At 52.7% G+C, this 16,756-nt stretch overlaps 2 protein-coding genes across 5 annotated transcripts; one reads left to right on the top strand and one right to left on the bottom strand.

Moving 5' to 3' along the window:
* Window positions 1–594: 594 nt before the first annotated feature.
* Window positions 595–4,063, bottom strand: LOC127219036 (uncharacterized). Of its 2 annotated transcripts, XM_051180215.1 has the most exons (7): window positions 3,297–4,059; window positions 2,827–2,931; window positions 2,644–2,712; window positions 2,356–2,444; window positions 2,014–2,250; window positions 1,426–1,584; window positions 595–704 (listed from the first exon to the last, which is right to left on the bottom strand). In XM_051180215.1, exons 1-7 carry the CDS (start codon window positions 3,764–3,766, stop codon window positions 640–642), a joined length of 1,194 nt encoding a protein of 397 aa, XP_051036172.1. In that variant the 5' UTR covers window positions 3,767–4,059; the 3' UTR covers window positions 595–639. The 2 variants fall into 2 exon arrangements, with proteins under 2 accessions (XP_051036172.1, XP_051036171.1); XM_051180214.1 differs by lacking the exon at window positions 595–704 and having other exon boundaries at window positions 1,208–1,584; window positions 3,297–4,063.
* Window positions 4,064–4,930: 867 nt separating this feature from the next.
* Neurl4 (neuralized E3 ubiquitin protein ligase 4) lies at window positions 4,931–16,714 on the top strand. Of its 3 annotated transcripts, none has more exons than XM_051180212.1 (29): window positions 4,931–5,233; window positions 6,023–6,467; window positions 6,676–6,741; window positions 6,894–7,195; window positions 7,341–7,452; window positions 7,537–7,625; window positions 8,298–8,370; window positions 8,491–8,755; window positions 9,004–9,185; window positions 9,293–9,378; window positions 9,501–9,663; window positions 9,756–9,954; window positions 10,042–10,118; window positions 10,211–10,289; window positions 10,637–10,806; window positions 10,899–11,030; window positions 11,382–11,527; window positions 11,608–11,832; window positions 11,928–12,026; window positions 12,117–12,278; window positions 12,447–12,611; window positions 12,976–13,134; window positions 13,449–13,628; window positions 13,739–13,826; window positions 13,931–14,038; window positions 14,151–14,295; window positions 14,432–14,544; window positions 14,619–14,784; window positions 16,023–16,714. In XM_051180212.1, the coding sequence occupies exons 1-29, from the start codon at window positions 4,946–4,948 to the stop codon at window positions 16,228–16,230; spliced, it is 4,692 nt and encodes a 1,563-aa protein (XP_051036169.1). In that variant the 5' UTR covers window positions 4,931–4,945; the 3' UTR covers window positions 16,231–16,714. The 3 variants fall into 3 exon arrangements, with proteins under 3 accessions (XP_051036169.1, XP_051036167.1, XP_051036170.1); XM_051180210.1 differs by having other exon boundaries at window positions 10,637–10,812; XM_051180213.1 differs by lacking the exon at window positions 6,676–6,741.
* Window positions 16,715–16,756: the final 42 nt, after the last annotated feature.

The following is a 16,756-nucleotide window of genomic DNA, read 5'->3' as shown; positions in this document are numbered from 1 at the left end:
AGTCTGATCTACAGAGTGAGTTCTAGGACAACAGCCAGGGCTCCAGAGAAAAACCCTGTCTTCCTGTCTCAAAGGAAAAAAAAAAAAAAAAAAAAAAGAAAAAAAAAAAGATAAAAACAAAACAAAATCCTAGCTTTCTCTTAGGTTTTGGGGCCAGCAAGGTGGCTCATTAAGTAAAAGTGCTTGTCACACAGCAAGCCTGACAACCTGAGTTTAATCTCCAGAAACCACAGTAGAATTAATTCTAGAAAGTCCCTCTGACCTCCACTGGTGCATCACATTAAGTGAATAAACTAACAGTGAACATTTGAAAACCTTAAGTTTTGTTTTCTGTGTTGAAACAGAATCTCACTATGCAGAACACGTTGTCCTCAAATTTGTGATTTTGCTGCCTTAGCCCATAGTGCTTGATCCTGAGTCCAGTCCCTTGGCTTGCATTCAGCTTCCTTCTCTTGGTCTGCTTTCCTGATTCATTGTGCATGGACCCACACCCACACGCCCACAACTCTCCCAGTCCTTGATAGAGCAGACCCATTCTGGAAATGCAATTCCCAGCATGCAGATTCCTGATGTTCTCTTTATTGTCCACTATTAGAGTAGTAAGGACAGGGAACTCTGCCCTCACCCCTTCTCAGCTGGCTACATTTTCCATGGCCTAGGTTCTTTGTCCTGAGTCCACTGGAGCTGGAGCCTCGAGGTTTCATCTAGAGAAAGAGGAGGTTGGGCTTTCTTGCAGCAGGGGTAAGCTTTGTCCATGTGACCCTCCAATCTCTAGAACCTACCCACTCAACCCAATGCCTCCCTGGTCAGTGCAAGCACCCTCTTGCCTCTGCCCAGGCACTGTCTGCCTGTTCCAGCTCGGAGGGTTCTGGTTACTTCCATGTTCCTTTCCTGAGCTCCCTGGGCTTTGGCATCTCAGCCCCTTAGCCCAACAGCTGGACACCACCTGAGACTCATGGAGGACATGCTACTAACTAGAGAAGTGGGGTGGCAGAGAGGGATCAAGGAGGAGGCGTGGCCTTAGTGGCTTATGCTAGGCAGGAGGGGTTCTCAATCCCTCTGAACATCCCTGGTGTCTGTTCTCTGTAATGTAGGCATTAGATTCCAGGATGGTTAGGGCCTCTTACTGCCTGTGGCTGATGCACTGGCCCAAAAGGATTGGCAGGCTGGGAGCTCGCTAAGAGCCAGGCCTAGGGAGATGGTGTGCCCGTGTTGCAATAGTATCATGGTTATGTCCAGAGAGCCCTAAATGGTTTTGTCATACCCAAAAGGGATTCCAATAGGACCTGCAGTGTCTTTGGGATTCTCAGTAACCCAGGTCAGACCAGAAGAACCTGGAAGTAATTGAGATGAGGGCTGGGGGACCTAGCAAGCTGCTTGTTCTGTTTGTCCTTCCGCCCCCAGGCTGTCCTTCCCAGCTCTCACTGTCCTGTTCTTCATCTTCTCTATCTTCTCCGATCTCAGGGTGGGAACAGGACCTCAGGTATCTTCCTTTACTGTAATACTCCTTGCGCTGTAGATCATTCTGCTCCCTCATGGTAGAGTCTGAAGCCGAGGGGAACTGGTTTCTGTAAGTAGCAGAATCTGAAAAGTAGCAGACTGTCATCCCAGACAGTCTGAGTCTGTGGAGATCTGCTGAGCCTATGAATGCTAGGTGTGCATGGTGGCCACTACCAGATGGGAAAAGTTTGAGTTCTGAGTCCTCATCTACCACCCCTCCCCCATTAGAAAGCCTCCAGTGATTCTGCATTCCCCAGCATTCTCTCAAACTGTCTGTTCACCAGCCAGTCATTTTTGGAGGCCACCCTGAGTGGAGACTCAGCTCCAGTTGTCCCTTCTTTCAGACAACAGGACTGTAAGCCAGTGCTCTGAAGACAGCAGAACACAGCGGAGAGGCAAAGAGCAGAACCAGAGAGAACAGATATGAAAAAAAGCAAAGTACAAGGAGTCCTGGACTCTGGAACAGCCTCTAGTCTACAACTGTCTTCCGTCCCCTAAGCCCCTGTCACTAACCATTGCTGTCTGTCACCAGGACAGTCTCATTTTTGACTCCTGTGGCCAGTCTTCCTGCCCAGCCTTTGTCCACAGGCCTGGACTTCAGGTCCATCATCACACTTTGGTTACTACTGCTGATGCTGGCACTCGCCCCACTGCTATCGTCCTCATTAGCCAAGGGCTGGTTTTTCGGGGTCTTCAGGAACTTCCCTTCACTGTAGTGTATCTTCCGGTGCTTGTCAAAATCACTGGAGTCTGTGGGCCAGTGTGAAAGCGTGGCTTTCCCTCCAGGCTTTCGCGGAAGGGTCATTCCTACTCCACCTCCCCTTCCCATCAAGGCCCACCCCACATCTCACATACATGTCTTGGCAAAGTTGTCCGCAGTCCTTGAGCTTTTGTTGTCTCCATACTGGAGGACCTTGGGAAGGAAATTGTCCATTGTGGCAAACCTGAAGGGGAGGGAGACTAGTTGGGGGTACAGAAGGGAGAAAACAATAGGGACAGATGGTGGGTGGGGGCCAAGCTAGTGGTTCCCCAGGTCAGTTTTGGTTATGTCTGAGGGAGACTGTAGTATCTACCACTTTAGGGGCCAAAGCACAGCGCTACCTGTATGGGGTGGAGGGCACAGCTCTGTAGGAGGACACTCACCTCTCTGCCAGTGTTTCAGGGGTCACCTTGAGAGAAGACCCAGCAGACAGGTCCTCCTCGTCCTGCAGCCTGCAGAGGAGGAGAAAGCAGCGATAGGACCCGAGGCCTCTCTGCCTCTTCCTCATATTCTCTTGTCGGGATACCGGAGTCTAGGCTGAGAAGCCAGGGCTGAGGGCTTAGCACCTGTGGTAGGGGGTGCTGGGCTCATCTGCCTTCATAAAGCCATAGTCTTTGTCAGCAGGATGGTAGGTAGCCAAGATGTTCATCTCATCCCAGCGCTGAGACTTCCTAAGGTGAGGGAAGGACACAGCAAAGGAGGAAGCTCTTTTGGTGACCCTCTCCTAACACAGGGGCCTCCTTCATTCTTCCAGGCACTCAAAAAACTCTTCTTATATTCCCTTGTGGAGGCTAGGATTGGAGTCAGATGCCCAGTGATAATTACAGTGCCGTGTGGCCAGGATTTCTGTGACACCTGCCGCCCTCCCCAAGTCTTGAAAACCTCAGATTTCCCATCCAATTACTCTCACCTACTGGTCCCTACCACGGTCTCAGGACTCCGCCCCTTCTTTTTCTTGGCTTCCGCCCGGGGTGTCCTGAACTCCTCCCTCCTATCTCAGGTTTGCTGGCTGCGGGCTAACAGATGAGCTGCTTACTTCTCCCCACTGGAGGTTTTCTTCAAGATGGAACTGCTGTTTTTTAGGATGCTCCGGGGCCGCTCCTCATAGTTTTGACAGTGCAACAAAGTTGACCCGGAGTATGGACTACTCTCCGAGCTGTACACTCTAGGCTCCCCCGGCCCAGGGGTGGACGCCCTAATTGCACCAGTTCCAGTGCAAGGGGATTTGCTGGACCCAAGGCTACAGCCTGCAACTTCCCCGAGATGCGGACTGAGTCCGGAATTGAGGGTCACTACCCCTTCAGAGGATTGGATTGGACCAGGACTGTGAATTACAGTGCCCCCGGAATGCAAAGGGGGGCCAGAACCGCGAAACAAGGCTACTCCGGAGGGCAGTCCTGTGTCTGTTTGTATACCTCTGACACCTCCAGGTACTGCCCTAGGAACCCCACGAGGGGATTCCGCACTAAGACCGCTAACAGATGCGAGAGACTCTGGCTTCTCCATGGCTCAGCTCGGTAGCCACTTCAATTACTCTGCCCAGCCTCCCAGCTCCACATAGCCCCGCCCCTCGGCCCTGCCCCCACCGCGGTGGGCGGGGGGCGCTGGGGGCTCAGGGTCAGACTGGACCGCCTGCGCTCCCTGGCGCTGGAGCAGGTGAAAACAAGACTATATAGAGACTTCAGCCTGGGAGCCGCTTCGCACGCCCTTCTCTAATTGTCACACCCAAAGACTTTCTTTGTCTCTGTAATTTGTTCCCGCCCTTCTCCATCAGCGCCCTTCTGCGAATCAACCAATCACAGTCAAGGGGTCTGGCCAGGGGCGAGAAGCCTTGTGACATCATAGCCTTCCAGCCCTCCATCCTCAGCGACTTCCTCTGAGTAGGGTTGGGGTTGTTAATAGCTCTCAGGTAATCTCTTGGGATTACCAGCTCTGTTGCTTGAGATTACCTGTCGTGGTATTTCTAGGCTCTTTATTAGTAAGTGTAAAACCTAAGAGTTAAATTGACTCGGAGCTCAAATTGGCCTTGAACTATCTGCGGGCTCCTCCCCCTCCCCTCTGTCAGCTCGCTGAGCCTCGGGAGAGGTGTGATGCAAAGTGTGTGGGGTGGGGGCGACGAGAGGTGGCGGACAGGGACGAGAGGGGTGATGCGTGGATGGATTGCGACATTTCCGGTCTCGGTATTACGGAGGACTTAAGACTTGGATTTATAAAACTGCCTTTTCTTTGTCCCGAAGATAACGTTCATATCGCTTTAAGGCGTGCAGTGTGTAGGGAAGCCATCACTCCTTGTGTTAAAGCGAATACATCTCTTTTCCCTACAAGGGTTGGGTCCTCGGCGCCGCGCGACGTCGCAAAGTGTATTTGGGCGCTAGCACGCCTTCGTCGCAAAAACGCCTGCGGCGGGCGTTTCTTCCATTCACTGTCGCAAAAGCTGCCCAACCCCTCCAGTCTCAGAGGCGCTCTCATCCCGCTGTGCCGTAAAGCAAGTCCCTCCGACCCCGTCGTCCTTCCGTTCCCCTCGCGATAGACCTTGGTTCCTTAGCTCCGGATGCTTCAGTGCGGGCAGTGCCGTAAAGCATCCCTGGCCCCAGCCCCCGGCCGTATTCCCCCAGGGCGTCTGTCCGCCGCGGTTGCCACGGTGCCGCCAAGCGCGGCTGTCGCGCGGCCGCGGTATCTGCGGCGATGGCGGCGGGGTCGGGTGGGAGTGGGGGCTCTGGGGCAGGCCCCGGGCCAGGGCCGGGGCCAGGCGGGGGTGGGGGCCCTGGCGGCAGCGGACCAGGACTGGGGTCCAGCGGGGGTCTCGGCAGTGGCGGGGAGCTGCACCCGCGCACTGGGCGCTTGGTAAGCCTGTCGGCCTGTGGGCGCACAGCGCGGCGGCAGCAGCCGGGCCAAGAGTTTAACCACGGGTTGGTGCTGAGCCGAGAACCCTTGCGCGACGGACGCGTCTTCACTGTCCGCATCGACCGCAAGGTGCAAAGCTGGGGCCGCGGAATCAAGGTGGAGGGTGGTGGGAGCGGACCAGAGGGAGAAGCGGTAGAACTGTCAGAAAGTGTCTGTGTCCAACCAAGTCTCCAGGTACCGACAGCGAACCGACAGACCGTAGTGCATCAGAAAACAGAAAGAAAAAGAGCATGAAGCAGACACATTCATTCTGAAGGAGAATGAGTTTCCTCATGACCCAGAGGCAGGACAGGGATACAGAGTCCGGTTCCTAGAATAGTAGCAGATCTAGCACAATACTTGGGGATGAAGATAGACAGGTGCCCGAGGTGTGATGGAGAGAGTACAGAAATAGTAAAAAGCACAAACCATTGAAGGACAAACGCCCAAAGCCAGAAAGATGAAGAGACAGGGGTCAAAGGAAGTGTGTGTGACTTGCATAGCTCAGAGAAAGAATTTGGGAAAAGAATGAATCTGGGTGGAGTCTTACCAAAGGATTGGGTTTGGGAATGAGTGATTTAGGAGAGCAAGATATATGGCTCTAGGAAGCATATGACTGGGGTGGTTGAGCCACAGAGACCAGGGAAGTCGGTTGAAATCAGGGTATTTAACCAGCTTGCTCAGTGGGTAAAGGAGTGATGTGGTAAACACGGTTGCTAAAGGAGAGCAGGTCCAGGTAGTTATGGAGCAGGGTCCAAAAAACTACTTGTAAGTCTGTGTCTGTTGTCTCAGAGGTCCGGATGAGGGGCACAGTGTTCTGTGGAACATGGTTTCTGGTGGTGGGATCCCATGCTGAAATTTTGTCCACCACTTTCATAGGTCAACTCTTGGAGTGGCTCCATCGAAATTGGAGTGACAGCTCTGGACCCCAGTGTGCTGGACTTCCCAAGCAGTGCCACTGGGCTGAAGGGGGGCTCCTGGGTAGTATCTGGCTGCTCCGTGCTGAGGGATGGGCGCTCTGTGTTGGAAGAATATGGCCAGGACCTGGACCAGCTTGTCGAAGGGGACCGTGTGGGTGTGGAACGCACAGCCACTGGAGAGCTCCGGCTCTGGGTGAATGGCCGGGATTGTGGTGTGGCTGCCACAGGCCTACCTGCTCGAGTCTGGGCTGTTGTGGACCTTTATGGCAAGTGCACCCAGATCACTGTGTTGCCCCCGGAACCCGGCTTCAACCCTCCTACTCCTATCCCTACACCTCCCCTTGAGCCCTTAGCCCCACCAGAAGATTCTGCTTTGTCGGAACAGGGGACCTCTGTGGATGAAGGTGAGAACACAGCTTCGGGGAAGCATGAGGTGTGGCTGAAGAAATGTGGCAGAAGCAGTCAGTCACAAGCCAGCTGGGGGAGGGGCAGGGCCACTGAGCCAGAGCCTGTTGCAGGGGAACATAGGGGTTAAAAGAGATGGTCTCCTGACTGTGGGCCCTGAAGCAAAGGCTGAACCCTTATTCCCCTCCCATCCCACCTGGTCCCTAGCCTTCATGGTGTCCCCAGCGCAGGCTCGGCCGGAGACGTTTCCTAACAGCCTTGATTCGCATAATGGTGAGGGCTTCGGGGAAGCCCTGGGAAGGGGAGTGGGTAGTAAAGTGGTTAAGGGTGGGCCTTTAAGAGATGGGTAGGGAGAAGAGGGTCCCAAGCTATGGACAGAGGATAGAGCCTCACCTTTGCTTCCCTTCTCCATCTTGCTGCTATAGACTTTGCCAGCATGGAGCTCTCTGAGGTGGTGAGCAACGCCATTCTATCTGCCTATAATGGAGGCCTCCTTAATGTGAACCTGAGCTCCCCACCAGCAGGGGATGGACTAGTAGTGTCCGGGGGACCTGACACTTCTCCTATCCTCACTTCCAATGATGCCCTGCTCTTTCACGAGAAGTGTGGGACCCTCATCAAACTCAGCAACAATAATAAGACGGCTGAGCGCCGCAGGCCCCTGGATGAATTCAACAATGGGGTTGTCATGACCAACCGCCCACTTCGGGATAATGAGATGTTTGAGGTATGTAAAACCCTGAAGTCTGGCTAAGCTTCATGCCAAAGATTGGGCGCTAAATGTAGGGACTGCTCCTTGATGACTGGTGAAGAATCAAGGGTCTGCCTTCTGTTCCTTTGTTTTCCTTTCCTGTTTGCTCTCACAACCCCAGATCCGAATTGACAAGCTTGTAGACAAGTGGTCAGGCTCCATTGAGATTGGTGTCACTACCCACAATCCCAACAGCCTGGAGTATCCAGCCACTATGACCAACCTCCAATCAGGTACCAACTGTGGGGAGGGACCCAGGTTGTAGGTTGATGAGGGTAAGACAGCCTGTTCCCCAATTGGGTGTTCATTTTTACCAGGTACCATCATGATGAGTGGCTGTGGGATTCTGACCAACGGCAAGGGTACTCGCCGGGAGTACTGTGAATTCAGTCTGGATGAACTGCAGGTGACTGTGGGACAAAGGAGTTTGAGCCAGTCCAGGGAAACCAGAGCACCAGGCAGTGTTGTCTAAGACAAAGAACAAGTCCCAGCCGGGTGTTGGTGGCACACACCTCTAATCTCAGCAGTCGTGAAGCAGAGGCAGGAGGATCTCTGAGTTCACAGCCAGCCTGGTCTACAGAGGGAGTTCCAGGACAGCCTCCAAAGTTACAGAGAAAACCATGTCTCGAAATACCCCCCCCAACAAAAAAAAGAACAAGTCCCTTTCTCTCCACATGAGGCTTCTGAAAAGACAGGGTTATCTAACAGGCTCTAAAATATTATTAGTAGCACTTTTTTTCTGTTGGTGCTGGGAATGGAACTTGGGACCTTGGACATGTTTGGCAAGTGTCTACCACTGAGTTACATCTCTAGCCCCTGATGCACTTAAATTGATTGAGATTTTTTTTTGGGGGGAGGCTGCTTTTAATGCGGTTTAACTCAGTACCTGCTTTACATTGGGCATATGGGAAATATGTCTGGAAAACAGGGATGCAAGCCCTTCCCTAGAGTGGTCTTATGTGAACTTCTTCAGTGGGTGGTTTCCTGTGGGATGGGGTAGTAGAAAGTCCCCAGGACTGCTGGAACCTGAACCCGAGTGTAGCTGGATTCCAGACTAGGGTCTTTCTTCTTTGGCTAGGAGGGTGACCATATTGGCCTCACGAGGAAGTCCAACTCCGCCCTGCACTTCTTCATTAATGGCATTGATCAGGGTAAGGTGACAGACAAGAAAAACTACTGGCCCAGTCGGGGCCATCAGTGGTCTGTACCTTATCATCCTGTGTGATGCTTGCTCTTCTTATATTTGATTCTTCCGTTCTCTTCTGCTACAGGTGTAGCTACCCCATTGACACCCCCGGTGGTGTATGGTGTAGTAGACTTGTACGGGATGGCTGTGAAAGTGACCATCGTCCATAATAATAACCACAGTGACCGTCTGCGCCGGAACAATGCCATCCTGAGGGCTCTGTCCCCGGAGGGTGCTCTCCGCCGTGCTGCTCCTGCTGCCCAGGCAGAACCAGAACGCCTGCTCTTCCATCCAAACTGTGGACAGAAAGCAGCCATCACCCATGAAGGACGCACTGCCCTGAGGCCCCAGTATGACCTGTGGGGTGGGGAGAGACCCACAAAGGGGGCCCAACTAGGATATGGGAGCAGTGAGGTGGGAACATAGGAGGCAGTGTGTGTCTGATGTGGGAATTCCTGAACAGAAAGGTGCAGATGTCCAGGAGCAAGAGGTCTGGTTGGTTGTCTGCTAACAGTGGGTATTGGACAAATGTTGGTTTAACCCTCAGCACACTCAGCGAGTGTGTTGAGACCTGAGTCTTAACTTGCTATGTCCTCAGTGCCACTGATGACTTCAATCATGGCGTGGTACTGAGCAGCAGAGCCCTCCGGGATGGAGAGGTGTTCCAGGTGCGCATTGACAAGATGGTGGACAAGTGGGCTGGCTCCATTGAGATTGGTGTTACTACCCACAACCCTGCCTACCTCCAGTTGCCCTCTACTATGACCAATTTACGCTCTGGTGAGATCACAAGGAGGGCAGTACTGGTCTAGGGCCCAGAGAAGAAGCTGCTTCGAGGTTCTGGATTCTTCCTTGTTCTTCATCTTCTGCCACTTCTGTCCCTGCAGGGACCTGGATGATGACTGGGAATGGGGTAATGCACAATGGGACAACCATCCTAGATGAATATGGACACAACCTGGACCGCCTCAAGGTGAGAGAGTAGGCATACTGGTGGGAATAATGTTGGGGGAGTCAGTGAGGTGGGGTAGATGCAGGACCATCTCAAGCAGGAACTCTGCCTGACTCCTCACTCTAGCCCCCACTTCTTCCAAGGCAGGGGACACAGTGGGTGTGGTACGGCGCGAGGATGGAACTCTCCACTTCTTTGTCAACGGAATGACTCAGGGCCCTGCTGCCTGGAATGTACCCCCTGGTGTCTATGCCGTGGTTGATCTCTATGGCCAGGCTGCCCAGGCCACTATTGTGGATGACGTGGGTGAGGGCCTGGCAGGGCTGGGGTAGAGGATTAGGGTGGCCTTGGGAGCCATTACAAACACCTAGAGACTTAATGGATGACACCTGTTGCAGAGGTGCCTCCAGTCTCTGAGCCACTACCTGAAGGGAACAACCAGATGTCTCCAAGTTCCCCATCCTCAGCAGCTGGGGGCTCCGACCTGCGCTTCCACCAGCTGCATGGCAGTAATGCAGTTATCACTAATGGGGGTCGAACTGCTCTCCGCCATAACTGCCGAAGCGAGTTCAATGATGCCATTGTCATTTCTAACCGGTCAGTCTCTAGACCTTCATGCTTCCACTGTCCCACGGCCTACTTCACTTCAGTAAGGCCTTAGTGACCCCCCACTCTCCCTGACAGAGCCCTGCGGGATGGAGAACTGTTTGAAATTGTCATTCAGAAGATGGTAGACCGCTGGTCAGGCTCCATTGAAGCTGGTGAGGGTTCATCTGTAGGTGTGGGGAGGCTGTTGCAGGGTACTGGATGCCTGTGTTCTAGGGAACATTTCTTACCTTCTACTTTCTCCCAGGAGTGACTGCTATTCGGCCTGAAGACCTGGAATTTCCCAACACCATGACAGACATTGACTATGATACATGGATGTTGAGGTTGGGCTCTCTGCCCTTGAATCCAGCTTGGCATGGATGGGTAGAGATGGATGATACCAGAAAACTAAGCATGGTTTGGGTCTGTGGTTGCCATAGGCATAGGCACACTTGGGAACATAATAGCCCTTCTCAGTTCTGGGAATTCCCACCAGACAGCCTACAGAGCAGTTCCTGCTTTCTTCTGAGGGGACTCCAGGGTCAAAGAAGACAGGACTAGGCTTTAGACCATGATCAGGTCTTTCTATATGATATCAAAAGCAGTGGGTAGTCTTGACAGGCAGAGACTGAGTGTGGGCCAATTTAGTGATGAAGCAGGGGTGGCTAACTCACTCCTCCTGTCTTCTCAGTGGTACAGCTATCATGCAAGATGGTAATACAATGAGAAACAACTATGGCTGTGATCTGGATGCACTGGGCACAGGTGCGCGCATTGGTATGATGCGAACTGCCAAGGGTGATCTGCACTACTTCATTAATGGACAGGACCAAGGCGCCGCCTGCTCAGGCTTGCCTCCGGGTAAAGGTGACTACTCTGTGGCTTCCAGCCTGCCACCCTTTGCTCAGATCACTCAGGACCTCAGACTTCTGATGCCTTTCTGTCCTACACAGAGGTGTATGCAGTAGTGGATCTCTATGGCCAGTGTGTCCAAGTGTCAATCACCAATGCTACTGGCCCCATGGACAACAGCCTGGCAACCAGCAACACTGCCACTGAGAAGTCATTCCCTCTGCATTCCCCAGGTACCTGTTATGCAGCCTAGGGATCCTGTTTAAGAAAGGGAAAAGGCTCTGTGTCCAGTCAGAGAGAGAGAGAGAGAGAGAGAGAGAGAGAGAGAGAGAGAGAGAGAGAGAGAGAGTGAGAGTGTGTGTGTATTTTAACCTGAGACACAGAGTTATATGATTTCCCTGACTCCCAGAGACTAGGATCCCATGCACTGGACATTTTGGATCTTACTATGATGAAAGGGTGTCAAGAGCTCTTGATGAGTAATGGCAGTTGGGGCCCTAGCTTTTCATCTAAAAGCTTTGCCCCACATCCTGTCTGAAGGTAGTTTTCCTAACCCTAACCTTTTTCAAAACATGTACCCACAGTGGCAGGTGTAGCTCACCGATTCCATGGCACATGTGGCAAGAATGTTACTCTGGAGGAGGATGGCACACGGGCAGTACGTGTGGCTGGCTATGCTCATGGCCTCGTTTTCAGCACCAAGGAGCTCAAAGCTGAAGAAGTCTTTGAGGTGGGTGGGCTCTGGAGAGAGAAGTGAAGGGTTTTTCCGGACCATCAGACGGACCAGCTAATGTTCTCTTTTTCTCACAGGTGAAGGTGGAGGAGCTAGATGAGAAGTGGGCAGGGTCCCTCCGGGTGGGGCTGACCACACTAGCACCCGAGGAGATGGGGCCTGGAGCAGGTAGTGGTCCGGGGCTGCCTCCTTCCTTGCCAGAACTCCGGACAAAGACCACCTGGATGGTGTCCAGCTGTGAAGTGAGGCGAGATGGGCATCTCCAAAGGATGAACTATGGCCGGAACCTCGAGAGGCTAGGGGTGAAGCACCTGGCACTGAGGCAGGCAGTGGGGGTTGGGAGTGAGAGTAGAAGATAGTTGTCTGAGCAGCTATCTTTGTGTCACCTTGGATCTAGGTGGGGAGCCGTGTGGGCATCCGTCGGGGTGCAGATGACACAATGCATATCCTGGTAGATGGAGAAGATATGGGACCTGCAGCTACCGGCATTGCCAAGGTAGGTCTAGAGCTTGTTTGGTTTCAGGGAGGGGGCTGTGAGTTGGAGGCCTTGTGCTGACTTCTGATTTCCTTGGTTTTGTGTTCCCAGAATGTGTGGGCTGTGCTGGATCTATATGGGCCAGTACGCAGTGTGTCCATTGTCAGCTCCACGAGGCTGGAGGAACCAGAAGGCACCCAGCCACCTTCTCCCAGCTCAGACACTGGCAGTGAAGGCGAGGAAGACGATGAGGGCGAGGAGCATGGGCTGAGAGTAAGAAGCTGCAGTAGGGCCTGCTGGGTTGATGTTACCACTTGTTACCAGAGTAGTGGTTCTCCACTGGTCCAGCAGGGTCATACTTGAGCTCTGTGTGCACTCCAGTGTAATGGGTGAGGACTGCAATCGGTATCTTGTGCAGCTCAGTCTCTTGCTCCATACCAGGGCCAGAATCAAGTGGGCATTATGCCCACAGCCCTTGAATTCCTGGAGAACCATGGGAAGAATATCCTCTTATCCAACGGGAACCGTACAGCCACTCGAGTGGCCAGCTACAATCAGGGCATCGTTGTCATCAGCCAGCCCCTGGTACCCCATCTGCTTGTTCAGGTATGCCTTCCTTCCTGCCTCGCTCCTATTACTCCAGGCTGAGGGGCCTTTCTGCTGCAAACTACAAGATTGGTAGAAAGCTAGCCAGTTGAAAGAATTGTCTAGGAACAGACCAGGATTCAAAGAGAAAGGATGTTGGTGTGTAGGTCATTGCAGAACATTTATTTAACATGTACAAGGACATGGATTCCATTCCCAGCGACAGGATAAACAGGGAAGGAGACCTCTGAATTGGTAGTTTCTGTTCTCTACAAACATCAAAAAGGACAGTGTGCCAGACTGGTTTGGGTACAAAGATTGATTTGGGTAGGTGGTGGCTTCTGTCCTGGAAGCTATGAGTATAAAATAGTCCCTTCTCATGCAGGTGCGGATAGACTTCCTGAACCGACAGTGGACATCTTCTCTTGTCCTGGGAGTCATCACCTGCCCACCTGAGAGGCTTAACTTTCCTGCCTCTGCTTGTGCACTTAAACGGGCAGCCTGGCTCCTGCGGGGCCATGGTGTCTTCCACAATGGTCTGAAGGTGAGGAGGGAGCCAGGAGACATGAGGTGACCCAGGCCTCTGAATGGAGAGGAGCTGTTCAAAAGGGAGAAGTGCATGTCATTACCTGGACAGCCTTTGGTCTGTTGCTTCCTCCTGTGCTCCAGCCATTAAAGTTGGAAGTAATAAAGGGGAATCTAGGTAAATGAAATGGGAGTAGAGCTAAGACAGTGGGCAGAGATAGAGGCAAAGCTAAGGGACTGGCAGTTAGAAACAGTGAAGGGGCAGGATGGTTGCTGGTGTGGTGGCGGTGGTGGTGGACCTGATGTCTGAAGACAGTAGGTCTTTCCTCTTAGATCTGTGAAAAATTTGGGCCGAACCTTGACACCTGCCCTGAAGGCACCATCCTGGGGCTTCGGCTAGACTCCTCTGGAGGGCTTCACCTTCACGTCAATGGGGTGGACCACGGGGTGGCTGTACCAGATGTGCCCCAGCCGTGCCATGCACTTGTGGACCTCTATGGACAGTGTGAGCAGGTTAGTGGCAACAGAGATGAGGAAAAGGAGTCCTGGAGACTGGGAAGCTTTTAATCCACTAAGGCGATCTGGAGACCTGTCCAGCTGTGGCTGTCTGCTCTTCTCCACAGGTGACAATTGTGAGCCCTGACCCGGGGGCTGACAGTGGGAAGATTCCCGGAACCCAAGGAGACATGGAAAAAGCTGATATGGTAGATGGTGCGTTGGCCCAAAGGGATGATTACCCTGCCCCTGCTTGTCTATCCATCCCTGCCCCATCCATACTTCCCAGCCCAGCTCCTGAGGTCTCCCTGCTGTTCCAGGTATAAAAGAAAGTGTGTGCTGGGGTCCACCGCCTGCTGCTAGCCCTTTAAAGAGCTGCGAGTACCATGCCCTTTGCTCCCGCTTCCAAGAACTGCTGTTGCTTCCAGGTGAGTCCTAATCCTCAGAACCTCATTCCCATGGCTCTGGACACCAGCTGGAAGGCAGCAGTGGTTGAGACCCAGGGCAGGAGCACCAAGCCTGTTCTTCATTGTTCCACAGAAGATTATTTCATGCCCCCACCAAAGCGAAGCTTATGCTACTGTGAATCTTGCCGGAAGTTGCGTGGAGATGAGGCTCACAGGCGCCGAGGAGAGCCTCCCCGGGAGTACGCCTTGCCTTTTGGATGGTGCAGGTTCAATCTTAGGTACATATGGGCTACAGGCATGGATTTCCGCCTATGCTCTTTTCCTGGGACGGAGAAAGTGATAGGACTTCCTGTGTGGGGATAGTCTTGAGGAGCGAGTGACCTTTGACTTGTCTGTTTTAACCAATTCTTTCAGGGTGAATCCCCATCTCGAAGCTGGGACACCAACAAAGAAATGGCACATGGCATATCATGGAAGCAGTGTAGCAGTTGTGCGGAGGGTGCTGGACCGAGGGGAGCTGGGAGCAGGTATCGTGGAGTGGGCTGGGCCTAGAGATCCTGCAAGGGATCACAGGGCTGCCCTCACCCAGCTCTCTTCACAGGTACTGCCTCCATCCTGAGCTGCCGGCCCTTGAAGGGAGAGCCTGGGGTGGGATTTGAGGAGCCTGGTGAGAACTGTGCGCCTCCCCGGGAGGAGCAGCCTCCTTCAGTGCTACTCTCCCCTTCCCTTCAGTATGCTGGGGCAGAGACCCTGGCCTCCAAAGTGCAGTGAGTATCCATAGAGGGAGAGCTAGCTGTAGAGTCTCAGATTTATAAAGGGCCCCAGGGACTTTTGGAGACTTACAGCTCCCACCATACCCTTTTTCCCCACCCTGGCTTGATGGTTGCTCCTTCCAGATCCTTTTATTTTTGGCTTTTTTCGAGATGGGGTTTCACTGTTTAGCTCTGGCTGTCCTGGAACTCTGGCTTTACCTGCTGAGTGCTGGTATTAAATGCGTGCACCATCTCTCGAATTTTTGTTTGTTGTTTTGCCTGCACATATGTCTGTGCAGCCTGTGTATGCGGAGGCCAGGAGGGGGCATCAAATCCCTGGAACTGGAGTTACATAGTTGTGAGCTCTCATGTGGGTGCTGGGAATTGAACTAGGGTCTGTGGAAGAGCAGCTCTTAACCAGTGAACCAGCCCTTCTGCCTTTAATTTTTGCTTTGTTTTGAGACAGGGTTTTTCTGTGTAGCCCTGGCTGTCCTGGAACTCACTCTGTCAACCAGGCTGGCCTCGAACTCAGAGATCTGCCTGCCTTTGCCTCCCTAGTTCTGGGATTAAAGGTGTGCACCACTAACCACCATTGCCTGACTGCCTGGCCTTGTTTGTTTTTAACAAACAAAACAGGATTTCAGATAGCACAAACTGGCCTCAGTCTTGAGCTTGGCAAGCATCTGAAGCTGGTCTTGAACACCTGCTCCTTCTGTCTCCACCTGAGTGTTGCATTGGAAAAGTATCACTTTGCCTGGCTTTCATAGAATGTACATGCATACCAATTTTTTTTTTTTTTTTTTTTTGAGTGTCCTCCTCCTGCACGAGGTACTGGGTTTGGTCCCTAGCACTACATAAACTGTTCCTGGGTATTATATATAACACATGCCTGGAATCCTAACACTAAGAGGCAGAGGATTAGAAATATAAGGTTATCCTCCACTTGTATAGGAGTTTGAGGCCAGCCTGGGATAGAAACTATACTATCTCAAAAAAGTGGGTGAAGTAGATGAGAAATGCACTTGGAATGTTTAGAACAAACATGAAATAGAGTCCCAGGGTAAAAAAACACATGAAGAAGTTAGGTGAGCAGGACTTGGGAGGAGAGTACTACACATAGAGAATGGTTGATGCTAAGCTATTCATGGTGAGAGCATTTACCAGAAAATATCAAGGCCTGGGTGGAGGGAGCCGCATTGGCAGTCATGGAGCTTCGAAGCCTTACCCTCCTCCTGTTTCTGCTTGTCTAATAGATTCCGGGACCCCAAATCCCAGCGGACACACCAGGCTCAGGTGGCCTTTCAGGTGTGTGTGCGCCCTGGCTCCTACACTCCAGGCCCTCCTTCTGCTGCTGCCCTCAGAGAACTTCCTGACCAGCACTTCAGCCCATCGGAACTTGAGTGGGTCACTAAGGAAAAAGGAGCCACACTCCTCTATGCCCTGCTGGTACGGGTGGAATAAGGGGTGAGATGCCACTACTGCAAGCACAGCTGGGCCTCAAGCCTCCGCCTCATTCCAGTGACTTTCGGCACGCACAGGTGGTGCTCCCCTGGCAGGAGGGGCACATAGGCAGGCTTTGAGTAGACCAGGTGTGAAGCACATCTCTACATTTTGGGCCCAGCACACTCCCTCTTCTGAGAGGGAGCTTGTAGGGAGCCCAGCTCCAGGCTCTGGGTCCCCCCCACACACCTTCATGCACTGATTTGGGGAACATGACTCCCATTACCCTCCCCCATATCACTTAATTTATTTCCGTTTTTGTTCTGGTTACTGTGAATCCCAAAGGAGTCTCTCTGTGCCCACACGAAGCTGCTTTGTCCGTGGTGGCCACGGGGTGCCATGGGGTGGGAGTGGGAAAGGAAGGGCAGCCCAAGGAAGCTGCGGGCCCTCTGTACAGTTGTTACTGACTCTGATTTCTAAGGAGCCAATAAATACTGTCTTCAGAGCATCTGCCTCTGCCTCTGTCTCCCGCGGCCTCACGAGGCGA

This window comes from Phodopus roborovskii, unplaced genomic scaffold, assembly GCF_943737965.1.
Source record: "Phodopus roborovskii unplaced genomic scaffold, PHOROB, whole genome shotgun sequence".
Lineage (NCBI taxonomy): Eukaryota > Metazoa > Chordata > Mammalia > Rodentia > Cricetidae > Phodopus > Phodopus roborovskii.
The sequence above is the reverse complement of the archived record's forward strand: the minus strand, read 5'-3'. Positions and strand labels throughout refer to the sequence as shown.